General features: G+C 46.1%; 1 protein-coding gene across 1 annotated transcript; it reads left to right on the forward strand.

Annotated features, from left to right (window-relative positions):
- The first annotated feature begins 11,165 nt into the window (after window positions 1–11,165).
- On the forward strand, window positions 11,166–13,957 carry LOC100846093 (peroxidase 1). The gene is made up of 3 exons (XM_003567585.3): window positions 11,166–11,549; window positions 12,860–13,285; window positions 13,377–13,957. Exons 1-3 carry the CDS (start codon window positions 11,331–11,333, stop codon window positions 13,785–13,787), a joined length of 1,056 nt encoding a protein of 351 aa, XP_003567633.1. The 5' UTR covers window positions 11,166–11,330; the 3' UTR covers window positions 13,788–13,957.
- Window positions 13,958–16,775: the final 2,818 nt, after the last annotated feature.

Raw genomic sequence — 16,775 nt, forward strand, 5'->3', positions numbered from 1 at the left:
AGTCGAACCTAGATGGTGAAATATCTGAAGGCAAGTTCAACAGGATTTGTTACTTAGTACTCCCTCTGATCCTAAATTCTTGACTCAAATTTGTCCAAATATGAATGTATCTATTCTTAAAAAGCGTCTAAATACATGTAATATTTCGACAACAATTTAGGATTGGAGGGAGAGTACCTTTCTTTTCTACCCTACTCATTCTCCCTTCTCACTTAATTATCTGTTTTTCAAGGTATTTTTTTTAGTTTGGACCCATATATCATATTATTATTATTATTATTTCCTCACATTCTTGGTCCTTGTGCCAAAACTTTTTTAGAGCCAAAGGCCCCGCCCAGTTCCATTTCATTGAAATGAAACACACAATCCAGTTTTACATGATAGCTCATTGAGGTAATCTGGCCCTACAGGGCAAAAGAGGAAAACAAACGACAATAGTAGTAAAGCAAGATCACAATTATGGCGCAACAAGGACAACAATCTATCAGGTAATGAGAGCAAGCCGAGCTCCAAAAGCTTGAGGAGTCCCAGGTCCAGCGATTATCACGCGGCGTTTCTTCAGCATGCCAGGATCTGGGAGCCTCCATTATCTTGATTTCCAGCACCAGCAAGTATCTGTCGAGCAGAGATAAGCTCCTTTGAGGGCATAAGATTCTCCATCGTCTCAGGAGGCGAAGCAGCCTGTGCCAAATAACCTGAAGTCCAGACCAAGAGACACGGCCAAAGTGAAGATCATTACGGAATTTCCACATCGTTCACATAAATGCAGAAGAAATCATGTTAGTCACTGCATGTTTTGTATTACAAATCCACTTAACAGCCACATCTTCATAACAAGCAATCACAGGCAAATGCATCATTGATGATAGTTCAGTCTAGATTAGTTGCACAATATCACAGGAGAAGAAAAGATGTTCAATAGATTCCTCCTCACAGCACATCAAACAAGATACATCGTCCAGGTGTTGTCTTTTTGTCAGATTATCTCTAGTAAGCAGTTTATTATGAGATAACAGCCATAGGAAGAAGTGCACTCTAGGGGTAATATAGAGTTTCCAAAGCGCTGAGATATAAAGTGGGGTAATCCCCCTATTGTTAATCACAACATATAAGGACTGTACATTATAGATGCCTGAACTATGAAGGCCCCCGACCAAATGGTCTTGTTCCTCAGACAGAGTTACTTCACTAACAATAGATTTTAGATCAAACCACCTTTGCATCATATTGTGGTCAAATCCTCTCCTAAAGGTGAGCTTCAGATCAACACCATCCCACACATCAGCAATACAGACTTTTGTTCATTACAGATGTAGTAAAGTCTCCAACATTGGGTGGCCAGGCTAGAAGTTCCAAACCATTGATCTTCCCAGAATCTAACAGATTTGCCGTTTCCCACCACCCAATCATAACCCAGCTTAGCAGCATGACAAGCTCTCATGATTCCTTTCCAAAAGGGGGAAGCATTATTGGGGGAGCTGGCCAGGATGTTAGGCTGCACCCTATCATATTTGAAGTCAATAATTTGCTTCCATATTTTATTAGAATCTAATTGGTATCTCTTTATCCAAGATGCCAGGAGGGCAAGGTTGAGATCTCTAAGATTGGGTATTCCCAAGCCACCAAAGTCTTTGCTAAGTGAAACCAGCTCCCAGTTAGCTAGGTGGTATTTTTTATGTCCTTCATAGTTGTCCCACAAACAGTGGGCCATTTGAGAATTAATGGTTTTAATGGCCCATGTAGGAAATTTTATCACCGAAAGTAGATATATTGGAATGCTGGCTAGACATGCTCTAATAAGCACCAATCTACCTCCATAAGAGAGCAATCTCACCCTCCATCCAGCAATTCTTTTAATCACTTTGTCTACTACTGGTTGAAGATCTTTTTTCGGTTTACTGTGGTGAAGAGGCACTCCTAGATATTTAATGGGGAGTTGAGCTATTTTGTAGCCAAACACTTGGGCCATATTACTAGCATCAGATTCAGAAATTCCCATAGGAATAAGGTCACTTTTGTTAAAGTTAATTCTCTTGCCAGACAATTGTTCAAAAATAGCCAGGATCCATTTAAGATTTTGAGCTTTTTCAATATTATTCTCAAGAAAGAGGAGTGTATCATCTGCATACTGCAGAGTAACCACTTCCCCAGGTCTCAAATCAGATAGCAAACCACATATTAAGGATGAGTTGGCAGCTCTATAAGCATCCCAGTGAACACATCAGCTAATAAATTAAAAAGTAGTGGAGATAGGGGATTCCCTTGCCTTAAACCTTTGCCAGTTTCGAAGTAGTGGCTCTCAACATCATTAATTCTAACACCCACAGACCCTTTCAAAACTAGGGCTTGGATTTTATTCCTCCACTTCTGGCTAAAGCCTCTTTGTTTTAGCATTGTTTCCAAGAAGGACCAGTCCACTCTATCATACGCCTTCTCATAATCTAATTTAAGGATAATTCCCTCTTCTTTCTTTCTATGTAACTCATGAATAATTTCATGCGCCGAAACCACACTTTCCAGTATAAATCTCCCTTTAATAAAGACTGTCTGATTTGTAGAAATTAATCTATGAGCACAAAGCCCAAGTCTATTAGTGCAAGCTTTGGCAAAAATCTTGAAGTTACAGTTAGTGAGGGCAATGGGACCATATTTCTTTAGGGAAGTTGCATCAGCTTCCTTAGGAATGAGGGTCAACATGGCAAAATTGAGCCGAAACAGATCAGCTTGGTCTAAGTCAAAATCTCTAAAGAGAGCCAACATGTTTGTTTGATTACCTCCCAAAAATGTTGACAGAAGAGAAAAGGAAAACCATTAGGGCCAGGGCCACCCTCATGATAAGATTGGAAAACGGCCTCTTTAATTTCCTCTTCAGTAAAATTTTGGTCTAACAGTTCATTTTCCTCATCAGTGACTAGCTCATCCTCAGTCCAAAAATCATTTCCTAAAGAGATATCCAATTTATCTTCTTTGCGAAAATGGTTCTTATAGAAATCTACAGCAAGCTGTAGCATTCCATTATTCTCCTGCACCAATCCACCAGGGCCTTCTAAAGCAATAATTTTCTTTTTTCTTCTTCTTTGGTTAGCTAGGGCATGGAAGTATGCAGTGTTTTTATCTCCCTCCACCACATCTCTTTCTCTGGACCTTTGTCTCGCTTTAGTCTCTTCTTGTTTCCAAATGGAGGACAGTTCAGCTTTAATAGCTTGCATTCTAGTGTTTTCCTCAGGTAATAGGGTACATGTTTCTGACATGATATCAAGACAGTTGTATTCAGCAATCAGGTGTTTCTTTCTTCTCTTTTGTGCAGCTTCAATGTTCAAGCTCCAGCCTCGCAAAAAATTTCTTATCCTCCTTATTTTAAATTGACAGATATCTATAGCTGTGTGACATGGGCAGGGTAAGTTCCAGTTTTTCAAAACCATAGTGTCAAAGCCATCTATTGATAGTCACCATTTTCAAAACGAAAGGTTTTCCTAGGGGGTGCAGCTGGTTCTCCACATCGGATCACCAGAGGTGTATGGTCACTACCAATCCTAGGTAGAGCTGTTAAAACAGCAGAGGGGTGGTGAGATTCCCAGCAAGTGGTCATAAAAACTCTATCAATAGTAGCCATGATCCTATTGGACTAATTGTTGGACCAGGTGAATTGTCTATTGGCTAGCTTTAGTTCCATCAGTGCAGCAGCATTAATCCAATCATTAAACTTGTTTGACCAAGAGAGATTGATGTTGACATTACTTTTGCCGTGGGCTTCTCTAATGAGATTAAAATCGCCTCCTATTAGCATAGGTAAGTTACAATCATCGCAAATCTCACTAAGTTCATCTAGAAAAGCTTGTGTATGCTCTTCATAGGAAGAGCCATAGACAACAGTCATCTGCCACTCAAAACCATCCTGTTTGTTTTTAATAGAGCAGGAAACAGTAAAAGACCTAATGGTCCAAACCAGAACATCAAAAAGTTCCTCATTGATCCCTACCAGTATCCCTCCAGCAGTATTCTCAGCAGGCAAAAAATTCCAAACAATATTAGCATTATCTACCAAGGTGGTCAAGAAGCCTGGACTAAATTCCATCTTTTTTTGTTTCAGATAAAGCAATGATATCTAGCCTATTAGCCCTAAAAATCTCAGCTACATGAGACACCTTATTAGGGTCATTAAGACCCCTAACATTTCAGAATAGATGTGTCATCATGAATATTAATTGGTATTTTCCTATTTTTTCTACCACCACCTTTCCTTATCCTACAGGATAACTCCCTGAATTCATCTTCTTCTATGTTGTAGTCATGGTTTTCTAGGTGGTCAGAAAGATTATCACACTCATGTTCTTCTATGATATCTTCCATAGTGAGATCAATATCACTGGGTAGGAATATTTCAGGTTGTTCTTTAGCCAGATTTTCCATTCTAGTAGTTTCTAATTGTTTCATTTTAGCAACATTGTAATGCATATCAGTTCTAGATGGTCCCCTGTTAACATCATTCAGCCTTAGCAATTAAAGAGGCACTACAAACTGAAGCAAATGAGTGTTTGAGGACAGCTGATTTACCTTTGTTTTGTGCCAAAACTGTTACTTTAAATAACCATTTTTTCCAACTTTTTGATCCACAACGTCTAAAAAAGGAAAAAGAGAATATAAGTAACAACTAGGTGCCCTTAATTAAAAGGCTAATTAAAATGGATGGATAGGAGACGACGCCAAGGTGCAGAGGCATATGCCTATTCTGATTCAGTGAGCCGCGCGTGGTTTGATCTTCCGGTTATCCATTCCCTTTGATGACGTGCGCGCTGTGCGTTTGTCTTTACGCGGACTTTTGGCAAAAGTAGTCCTACGTAGCACGGTACCTCCAGGAGGCGTGTGCCCAGCTGGACACAAATAGCGTGAAGTCCATGTGCGCATGCTAATTTCTTCAACCTGCCCCCCCTGACAATATTCTCGCGCGCGGTGGCACGAAGCTAGCGGACAGATCTCTATCTTGTTGGCACAAGCAAACGACCTGCTCGCCGGTCAAATTAATCAAAGGTCAGACAATGTTGCACATGATGACATGAAACAGAGCAAAAACTAATCGGCTGCTTCCTTTTGGCATAGAAGAATCGGCCGACAAGATCATGTACACACTGCACCATGAGCATATATGGGACAAGAGTCACACGCAACGTACGGATTAATTTATGCTAGTATGGAGTACTAGATTATATCAGGATATGTCGTTATTGTGATTTTTTATTACATGTATCTAGACGCTTTTTAGGCATACATAAATCAGTATTTAAATAAATTTGAGCACTTAATATGAGACGGAGGGAGTACAAAACATGAAGTATACGGAAGAGTTGGATCTGAATATATACGAGTTCGGAATCGGCTGGCCAAATTAAGGACAAGACGCTGGTCACTCCATGTCGCAGCGCCGATTATGCAAGGATGGTGCTTTTCAATTCTAGTTCGTCTTCGTCGTCGCATTTTTTGAGCTCTCTCCTGTTTCCCAATGAGTGACATCTTCTGCCCGATTTTGTGCTGGAACGTCCGAGGTCTCCACAACCCTACGTGTCGCCAAGCCGTCTGCCAGCTCGCTACGGCCGCGGAGGCCTCCATTCTCTGCCTTCAGGAGACCAAGGTTTCGTCCTTCGACCCGCCCTTAGCTCGTGAAACTGCCGGCGCCGTCTGCTCCTCCTGGTTCTTCCTGCCAGCTGTCAGCACACGCGGTGGCATTGCCATCTTCTGGAACCCCGACTTCGTCTGCATGACTAACCTGACGCTGCACCGCTTTTCAATCTCGGCCACCATCACGCTGCTCCGGTCCGGCCTTGCTTCGTGCTCTCCACGGTCTACGGGCCGGCTAAGGACGCCCTCAAGCCCGAGTTTCTGCAGGAGATGAAAGATCTCACCCCCCCACCCGGTGTACCGTGGACCATCGTCGGTGACTTTAACCTTATCTACGAGGCCCGCGACAAAAACAATCTCAACCTCTGCCGCCGCCTGATGGGCCAATTTAGAGCTGCCATCGACCACGCGGAGCTCCTCGAGCTGCGCTACTCCAACCGCAAGTTCTCCTGGAGTAACGAGCGCGAAACTCCCACGCTTGTGAAGCTCGATCGCATCTTCTGCAATGCGGCTTGGGACACCTTGTTCTCTCCCTGCTCCGTCCAGGCGCTCTCCACGTCTCACTCCGACCACTGCCCCCTCCTCGTCGCCCAGTTCCGCCCCCCCCCCCCCCCCGCAAGGCTCGCTTCCGCTTCGAGAACTTCTGGCCTAAGCACCCGGGTTTCTTCCCTACCGTCGTCTCGGCCTGGGGACAGCAGATTTCTTCTCCAAACCCGCTCACACGCCTTCGCCTCTTGCTTGTGCACACGGCCCGCGCCCTTCGGTCCTGGAGCAAGGGGCTATTCAGCGACGCTTGTTCCCAGCTGTACCTTGATTTAGAGATCATCCTCCATCTCGATGAAGCGCAGGACAACTGGCCTCTCTCTCCCCTCGAATTCCACCTCCGCAAGGCTCTCAAGGCCAGAGTTTTGGGCCTAGCGGTGGTTGAGCGCGCCCGACGACGGCAGGCCTCCCGGCAGACTTGGCTCAAGGAGGGAGACGCCAACACTAAATTTTTCCATGTCAAGATCAACGCCCGAAAACGCAAGGATTTCCTTCATCAGCTCACCACCAACTCCGGCATCCACGTCTCGCACGACGACAAAGCGGCCACCCTCCTTCATCACTTCACCAACGTGCTAGGCACGACGGCGCCACGGTCCTGCACGCTTGCCTGGGAAGGTCTCGAGCTGCCCCGACTCCCCGCTGTCGGCATCGACAATCCCTTCACCCTTCTCGAAATCTGGGAGGCCATCAAGGCGTCCCCGGCGGAGAAGGCGCCGGGCCCCGATGGTTTCACCGGCACTTTCTACCGGCGCTGCTAGGAGGTGATCAAACTTGATGTGCTTGCTGCTTTCAATCACCTCTACAACCTCGCCGGAGGGAACCTCGCCGCCCTCAATTCGGCGTTCATCTGCCTTATCCTCAAGAAGGACTGCGTCACGACCGTGCATGATCTGAGCCCAATCAGCTTGATTCACTCCTTCGCCAAGCTCTTTGCCAAGGTTCTCGCTCGTCGCCTCACCCCTCTCATGGGGGATTTGATCTCGCCAGCTCAAAGCGCCTGCATCAAGTCGAGATGCATTCACGACAATTTGCTCTTCGTCCGCAACACCGCTCGCTCTCTCCACCGCCGCAAGAATCCCTCCCTCCTCCTCAAGCTTGACTTCATCAAGGCTTTCGACACCGTGTCCTGGGAGTACTTGCTGGAGCTGTTACAGCGTCTTGGGTTCCCGGCACGCTGGCGCGATTGGATCTCCATGCTTCTGTCCTCGGCGTCCTCGTCGGTTATCCTTAACGGGACGGATGGCGACGGCATCCCCCATCGTCGAGGTCTATGGCAGGGTGACCCCCTGTCCCCGCTTCTGTTCATTTTGGCGATCGACCCGCTGCAGTGCATCCTTCACCACGCCACGACCCTTGGAGGGCTGTTGCCGTTGCCCCTGCACAACTCCTCTCGCCGAGCGAGCCTCTACGCGGACGATGCCATTGTTTTCATCAACCCCGTCCATGAGGAGCTGTAGCTTCTTCTCTCCATCCTTGATGCCTTCAGGGACGCGACGGGGCTTCGAATCAACACGACCAAATGCTCGGTGGCAACCATTCGCTGTTTTGAAGTTGATCTCAAGACGGTGCTCCAGCCCTTCCTCGGCGAACGGGTGGACTTCCCTTTCTGGTACCTCGGTCTCCCCCTCTCCCTTGGCCGGCTTTGCCTTGCTCACCTCCAACACATCCTTGGCGGGTTGGAGGGGAAAATGGCTCAACTTCGGCGGCCGCCTGGCTCTCATCAACTCCGTGCTCAGCCCTTTCCCCGTCGACGCAATGACTGCGCTTCGTCTGCCCAAAAAGTTCATCTGCTCCTTTGACAAGATTCGGCGGCGCTTCCTCTGGAACTTGGACAATCAAGATATTGCCAGCGGCAGATGCAAGGTCAATTGGTCCAAGGTTTGCTTGCCGCGCGGCCTTGGAGGGCTGGGCATCCTTGAGCTCGCCGCCTTTGGCCGCGCCCTGCGGCTTCGTTGGCTTTGGTACGAATGGACGGCGCCCGACCGGCCCTGGCACGGCTTGGAGACCCCCTGCGACGACTCGGACCGGGCGCTCTTCGCTGCCGCCACCCAGGTCAACATCGGCAATGGGCGCATGACTGTCTTTTGGGACTCTACTTGGCTGGGCGCCTCTCCGCTCCGTTCCGCCTTCCCCGCCCTCTACGCCCTCTCCCGTCGGAAGCGACGCTCGGTGGCTCAGGCGCTTTCGAGGAATCAGTGGGTACGCGACCTTCGGCCGTCCATCGAGCCCGCTATGCTTACGGAGTTTATCGGTGCTTGGACGTTGATCGCAAACGCCCCTCCGCTTCGTCCTGATGCTCCGGACTCTATTCGTTGGGCGCTCACCGACAATGGCACCTATTCCTCCAAGTCCGCCTACCTGCTCCATTTCCTCGGTAGAATCAGCGCCCCGCTCCAGCTCTCCCTCTGGCGTTCCTGCCGCCCCCCCCCCCCCCCCCCGATGCTGAAGCTCTTCGCCTGGCTCCTCTCGCAAAACCGGCTCTGGTGTGCTCACCGTTTGCAACGGCGGGGATGGCCAAACTGTTATTGCTGCCCTCTTTGTCGGCGGAATTTGGAAACTGCGGTTCACCTCTTCTTCGAATGCCCCTTCGCCCGTTTCATTTGGTGTGAGGTCGCGGGCTGGCGCAACTGCTCCGGCTTGGGCTTGGCGCTGCGCGGGGATGCCACCTCCTTCGGGTCCTGCTACGACCTCGCGATCGGGAACTCGCCGGTAGGTCACTGCAAGGGAGTAGCTCTCTTTTCATTCTTGTTTGCTGGTCCATTTGGCGGGAGAGGAACTCCCGGATTTTTCACGACAAGGACACTCCAGCTCGCCAAATCGTCTGTTTCATCAAGAACGAAGCCTAGGAATGGGCCTTCGCCGGCGCTGAGGCCTTGCGGAAACTCCTTTGGGAACCACCTTGAGTTTCCTGTTCCCCTAGTTTCTTTCCTTTTCTTCCTTTCTTTTCTTTCTCTTTTGCCTTAGGGCGGCTATGTACATTTTTTTCCTCTGCTTTAATATATGGAAGCCAGCAGTTGCTGGACCTTTCAAAAAAATAATCAAGGTAGTGGAGTCATTCCTCAAAAAGAAGTGCGAGATTTAGCACACTCCCCCTAAACTAGGGCGTACCTTAACATGGCCCAATCTTAAGAGTCATTCTTTCAGTTTCTACTTGGAGATAAGCATACACATATGGCAAATAAAGAGCCAAAGCAAACATGTGCACTAAGCACAACCAAGCAGTCAAAAGTCAAGCTAATGTCCTGTGTGAGAATCTAATGGGCCGGAGAATCAGTTTGTTAACTCTACTCTTTTTTCGCTGTCACCTTTAGTTACATATGTGTTGGAGACTTGTGGTAGACTAGCTAGCAATCGTGCTTTGTCTTTTCTATGTCGGGTCATGCATCATGGACACGTTAGTTCTATAGCTTTTCAGTTTCTCACTACAAGTACATGAAGCATGTCTCATCATTATAGGCCAGTAAAGGTGGCCAAGACATACGCAAAGCGGACCATCATTGGCTTTGCATATGTACCCTGAATATGCAATAATATGCTTGCACAGCTCTCATATTTAGCTCAAGTTGGCTGATAAGAGTATAGTGTAGCTGCTGGACTAAAGGTCTAGAGCACAGTAGTTAAGTGTTACGCTATCTTAGCCTTTACAAAACATATAATTTGTCCTTAATTAGGAACCAAGGATGGATTGTTAGACAAGCTAGTTAGCTGCTTTGGCCGCACCATGATATATATCCATCGCCATAAAGAACCAAACGTGTTTAAATTCAGTCTGGTATGAAACGAACCCCTCCGACCCTGTAGCCGAAATCAAAGGCAACGATCGCACGTAATTAGATCCGCGAGCATACAAATTAACAAAAAACCAACATAATCTCATATGCATATTATAAGCTGCCACAGCCCAACAGCCCATCATAATGACGACACATATTATATGTATTATGTTATGACACATATCATGTCTACGGCAATATCTCACACTCATGTGCATTGTTTTTCTTTCGAGAAAGCGGCTACTCCAGAAAGAGAATTTAATATTTTACAGACTTGTGGACATGTTTTTATGTGGAAACATGCATGTCCTCAGAATACACACAAGAACTAATCCGTCCGGGGCTTGAGCTGCTAGCAGCTACAAGGTGTGGACTACGATAAGGTCGTACTAGTTGATGTCTTTGAGAGGCAGATGGGTGACCTCACATAGGTTAGGTCAGTCTCTCCTTTTGGAAGATGCGGCTGTTACATTTCTTTCAGATGTTGCAGTGTTGCACATGACTTGTGAGATTGCCAAGTCCATCGTCTGTGCTCATTTCACAGAAATATTTGCATTGACTTATATGCTATTTGGAAAATTTCTAACCGCGATTGAGTCCCCGGACGTGCACCCAAGCTGCGGAGCTGTCTTCTCTTCTACGAATTCTGGTGTGGAGAGAGCAAGATCAGTGGGCATGAACGTGACAGAAGACGTGGCAACACTTGGGCTTCACTTTGCATCTGACGCTGTTAATAGTGGCCAAATGCATGATGGGCTTGTCGAAATTAATTTTCTCAACAATTGTTGTTATGTTTGCTAAAAGAACAATTGTGGTTAAGTAAAAAATAAAATAAAAATAGTTTAGTTTTGAGTTCCTCCGTCCCAACTCCAAATATTCAACGCCTTCTACTCTTCTCATATTTACTCCTTTGTATAAGAGAGCAATACTTGTAATAGGCAAAAATGAACCACACTACTGAAACTAGAGTAGGAAAAAAGACTCAATTGTGGTAAGTACACAAAAAATTAAGCTGCATCTCTTTAAAAGAAGCAAGTGCAATTTTAGATTGATGAGCTTTTTCTTAAATTTGTAGATAACTGGAAAATTACCAAAAACTAAACAAATCTAAAGAAACCCATGCTAATCAAAAGTTAAAGACAACACATGCAACCATATGGTCCTGTTGATTGTACAGAGAGGTTGCCGGTATTGGTGTGGCCAAAGAGCTGCAACCACGCTCTACCCTCATGGCCTCCCACCTCGAGTGCCGTAAACCCTCCTATATATAAACCCCCTCACACTGCCTCCATGTGATGGGCATCATCTTAGGCATCTAAATTACACTAGCTTAGCTCCAACCAGAGAAAGACATCATCTTCGTGCACCCGATTCGAACAAACTAAAGCAGAGTCGACGATGGATCGCGTGATGGTGGTGGTGGCGCTGATGGCCGTGGCGGCGGTGTGCCTCCGGCTGCCGGCGGTGGCCCGCGGGCAGCTGCAGGTGGGGTTCTACAACACGAGCTGTCCCAACGCGGAGTCTCTGGTCCGGCAGGCCGTGGCCAACGCCTTCGCCAATGACTCCGGCATCGCCGCCGGCCTCATTCGCCTCCATTTCCATGACTGCTTTGTCAAGGTACCGAACCCATCGTTATTCCTTTACATCTCCATCCTAACAGGTTTTTTCTGCTAGCAACTTAATTCGCTGGAAAATAACTAATTTGTTTTGAAATTAGTAAGTTTACTAGTATAGTTTTTTTTACTGCAGCAGCAGCTGTGTGTCAAGGAAGGTCCTAAAAGTAATCTCTGATCAATAATGCACTGGAGTAACAGATTGTTTGTAGGTTCGAATATATCGATCTACATCTAGCTTGCCCATGCACGGAAGAAACGTATATACTTCTTCCGTCCAAAAAAGATGTTTTAAGTTTGTCAAAATTTGAATGTATTTAGACATAACTTAATATATAGATGCATTCAAATTTAGTCAAAGTTGAGACATCTTTTACGAAAAAAGTATATGAAGTCGATCCTATCCCTCTCTCGTCAAAATAAAAGTGAAAGCAGGGTCTCACTTTGCTCCTTTCTCCCGAAAGAAGAGTCAAACAAAGCAACAACTATCTAAAAGAAAAACAAGGCTGTTATTCTTTTACTCGCTCCGTTCCATATTAAGTGCTGAAATATTACATGTATCAGACGTATTTTAGTACTCCCTCCGTACAACAAAAGATGTCTCAAATTTGTCAAAATTTGAATGTATCTAGACATGATTTAGTGTATAGATGCATTCAAATTTGGTCAAAGTTGAAACATCCTTTGTTAAACGGAGTGAGTATATAGATACGTCCATTTCTAGACAAATCGGAGGGTGTACATGCTTCTGATATCCAGACACAGCTAGTCATAGCTGTTTTTCTTTCAAAATATTAGATTAGGGAGAATGGGAGATCACACGCATCACGTATGTTCGTACCGTGCCTCTGTCTTGTCCAGATAACAATATCACGATGCGGTTTACATAAAAAAAACATGATTCATTGTGCCTCTGTTCGTCGTTATTACACAGTGGGTGCGGAGCAGCCTTAACGATATGCACATGCCTCACACTGACCTTTAGATAGATGCTAGTTCAAAATATCACTCGTATGTCAGCAAAGATATTGCATTTTGTAAGTCAGATCGCAATGCACGTTCACATATGTTTAGCAGAGGTGAGAAATAGTAATTGTTAACGGTTTGGTATTTTTTAAACGATTGAGAAATAATTATTTCTTAGTCGATGATAACAAGCTTTTGATTCAATCAAAAGCGATTCGTGTAGAATTAATGCAGATCTTGATTGGATGCCTAGAATTATTGACTGAAAAATACTATATTTCAGGTGACCGAGAAATAAACACTCCCAATTGTTAATTACTTACATGACTTGTCTCCTCCATCGTTCAGGGTTGTGACGCTTCGGTGTTGCTGGTGTCCGCGAACGGCACGGCCGAGCGTGACGCGGCGCCAAACAAGCCAAGCCTTCGTGGTTTCGAGGTGATCGATGCCGCCAAGGCCGCTGTGGAGAGCAGCTGTGCACGCACGGTCTCCTGCGCTGACATCGTAGCCTTCGCGGCCCGCGACAGCATCAACCTCACGGGCCAGGCCGCGTACCAGGTCCCCTCTGGTCGCCGGGACGGCAACATCTCCGTCGATCAGGATGCCATCAACAACCTCCCCCCGCCCACCTTCACCGCGCAGCAGCTCGTTGACCGCTTCGCCAACAAGACCCTCACCGCCGAGGAGATGGTCATCCTCTCCGGCGCCCACTCCGTCGGCCGTTCCTTCTGCTCCTCCTTCCTCCCCCGCATCTGGAACAACACAACCCCAATCGTAAGATCTGACCGTTCGTACCACACATGGGTGTCTATCCATGAATTGATCCATGACCATGACACTCCATTTTGGGCGAATTAACATGCAGGTGGACGCCGGGCTGAGCTCGGGGTATGCAACGCTGCTGCGGTCGCTGTGCCCTTCGACCCCGAACAACTCGACCACGACGATGATTGACCCGACCACGCCGGCGGTGCTGGACAACAACTACTACAAGCTGCTGCCGCTCAACCTAGGCTTGTTCTTCTCCGATAACCAGCTGCGGACCAATGCCACGCTCAATACCTCCGTAAACAGCTTCGCAGCCAACGAGACGCTCTGGAAGGAGAAGTTCGTGGCGGCCATGATCAAGATGGGGAACATCGAGGTGCTCACGGGGACTCAGGGGGAGATCCGCCTCAACTGCAGTATTGTCAATAACCGCTCGTCTGTTGGGATAGAGATGGCGCACTACAACCCCGGATCCACCGCCTTCATTAACGAGGTCGCGACGAACTAATGAAATATATGTGTATTATGTAGGTTAAGATCAGTGTTTTTGTGTGCGTGTTTTTTAGTATTTCCCATGCCGTGCGTGCAGGACTGTACTATTGTGTTTGAATTTTGATGGTCACTGTGTGCCTCTGTGGTTCCTTCACGTGAATAAATTAAGGTTGTTTGTTGATGGCTTGTGATATTTTTTTTCCGGGCTTGCTATTTTTTGGACCACTGAGGAACAACAACTACTAGTTAAGTGTCCGTGCGTTGCAACGGAAAGATAAACATTCTGTACCTTAACAAGAATAATGGCAAATACCGTTCATTTACCAGGTTCAGCATACAGGCTATGGAGTGATAAGGAGGAAACTAACACGTTCGTGCATTTACCTGCCAATTATATGTGGGGTGTGCTTCTGCTTATTTTCTGGGCAAAACCATCAAGACGTACTTGTTCCAATCCAGCCTCACATCAATTAACTAATTTTACCAAGTCTAACACCACAAAAACCTCGCAAACATTCGACCACGAACTCAATGACAGTTTACATCCAAACAGATCACGCGATAAAGGAAAACCGCTAAAATTACTTATTTCAACATCAAAGAACAAATTTAAGTTAAGCGGCCTCTGATTTTGTGTACATCCTCATGGCGACAGCCAGGCCCAGAATGGTCAGGGGGACAGTGAGCTTGAGGATCTTGATGATGAACTCCGAGGTCTTGTTTTGGTTGTCGTGCGGCTGCTTAGGCGGTTATTAAAGGAGACAAATAGATTCTTGAGCAAAGAGAAAGACACTCAAATGGCATGACCACCTGGGATTTTGGTACTCTGTACTCCTCATGCAAAACTATGGAGATTTTTCTAGTGTGCAAACTAAATTGTGGTACAAGAGCAAAAGAAATATCCACAACCAGTTTCATCTTACGAAGAAGCTCGTGAACCAATCAATACGACAAAATATCATCTAACCAACAGAACGTAACCTCTCTTTTTTTAGAAAGGGCAATAGATAACTAACTAAACACATGGATCAGCTGAGTACTACAACTCTTAGAACCAAACAGACAAGTTTTTACATAGTAAATGGTAGTAACTAACCAGTGCTCTGCAGACAGCAGGGAACCAAAAGGATTGTTCTCTTTTGTCTACTAGGTCGGACAGGATCAACAAGGAGAAGGTTGCAAGACCATGTACGCATGATATGATTTTTCGGTTATGACCGTCGGAAATTACACCAACAAACTGAAGTCTAGAAGTAAACCAGAGTGAAATAGGCAACTTTGTAACATAGTAAAAGTTAATTAATTGCTGAGCACTTCATCAAAATTAGCAAATAAGTGCAGCGAAATATATATGACTCAGCTTAAAAAAAACATATATGACTCGAAGATGAAAATACGAGCAGTTAAGCATATATCAAATTTATCTAAACTATAAGTTATTTTTCAAGGAAAAATAGACATGGTTATAGATCAGTCAAGGAAAGAATCGGATGCAGAGGTTTCCACTTACAAGACCAGACTGTTTAGAATGAAAGTCATTCTTGATGACCAGCTTGCTAGGTATCAATCTAGCCCCTCGGCTTTTTCATAGTCAAACATGTACCATCATAAATCAGTTCTGACATAGTAGCTAAAAGAAATCATGCAAGCAACCATGTCACAACCAGGACACCAAAAGAATCTGTGTTCAACCAAGTCATGTATGAATTTTACGTGCATATCAGAACAACCTCTGCAACTGTAGGCTCTTCAATTATTGTAACATCTTAAATTTTCAAAACTCTCCATATGCATTGCATTTCATAGGCATCATGCCACCCTTGCATTTAATCACATTTAAAACCCCAAAGTTTAACCCAGAAAACCCTTTTACAAAAGTGCCCTTATTTGAATTTGGGCTTTGTACTTGCTTTTGAATAAATGCATTTTAACCTATGAGGGTTTTGGCAAAAAAAGGGATTTAATGCATATATAAGGCTATCCCATAATTTGGCTTTTGAAATTGTTTAGAAAAACAAGTTATTTTGATAGTCTAAAAGGCCTTAGAGGCTAATTTATAGGCAAAAGTATTTTTAAATATTTTATTTAGAGGGAATTCTTGTATCAAAAGTCAGATCATATGAAAAATATGATTTTACAAATTTTGTTGCAATTTATTTGGAGTGATTTGGAGCTTTGAATCAATTTTGGTGTTCAAAAACAGAAAATGGAAAAAGAAAAAGGAAAAGAAGAAAAAAAAGAAAGAAAACCGAGGCCGGCCCGGCCAAATGAGCCGAACTGGCCTGTTAACCGGCCGCGCGACCAAACTAGACCGAGCTGGCCCAGCCGAGCCGCCCTGTCGCTGCCATGTGGGCCCCGCCGTCTTCTTCTTCAACTGCCAAACCGAACAAACAAGCCACGACGCCCGCGAGCACGCGCCCGCGCCTCCACTCCGATTCCTTCGCGTCCACGACCCCAAATCCGAAACCGAGCGCGTCACATTGAAGCCCCCGTTTTCCTCTTTTTTTACCCCCTCCTCTCTTGCCCAAACCGCCACCGAGTTGCCTGAATTTTGCCGTCACATCTTGCATCTGCCGCCGCCGTTTCGAACTTGTCGCCGGCGAACCAAGAGGTCCGAGCCACCGCCACTTGTTTCCCCTTCTTCCCCTTCTCAATGCTCAACTTTTGACGCGGGTACTTTTTATTTTGGAGCACCGAAGCTCGAGTTCGCCATCTCGCCCGAAGCTCGCCGGAGCCCGAAGCCACCGCCGCCCTTCCCGAGCACCAAGTGCTCACCTCCGTCCACGCCGAGGGAGACCATCGCCGCCAAAACCTTCCCCGAGCCAAGCCGCACCGTTTCCCCTTCTTCCCCGAAGCCGAGGACCGCCAGAACGCCCGTGCCGCCACCGCCTGAAGTCGCCGCGGACGCCGAGCTCGCCGGAGAAGGGAACCCTAGCCGGAGGTGAGCCAAATTGCGTCCCGTCTGTCCGATCCCCATCCTAAGGCTGAGATTAGTTCACTTAAG

Source organism: Brachypodium distachyon, chromosome 2 (genome assembly GCF_000005505.3).
Source record: "Brachypodium distachyon strain Bd21 chromosome 2, Brachypodium_distachyon_v3.0, whole genome shotgun sequence".
NCBI classification, from domain to species: Eukaryota; Viridiplantae; Streptophyta; class Magnoliopsida; order Poales; family Poaceae; genus Brachypodium; species Brachypodium distachyon.

What these genes read in the sequence shown, in the direction of transcription:
- LOC100846093 (XM_003567585.3), top strand. Translation starts at nt 11,331, where the DNA reads ATGGATCGCGTGATGGTGGTGGTGGCGCTGATGGCCGTGGCGGCGGTG. An exon ending in TCCATGACTGCTTTGTCAAG is followed by an intron (nt 11,550 to 12,859) that starts GTACCGAACCCA and finishes TCCATCGTTCAG; the next exon opens with GGTTGTGACGCTTCGGTGTT. An exon ending in GGAACAACACAACCCCAATC is followed by an intron (nt 13,286 to 13,376) that starts GTAAGATCTGAC and finishes ATTAACATGCAG; the next exon opens with GTGGACGCCGGGCTGAGCTC.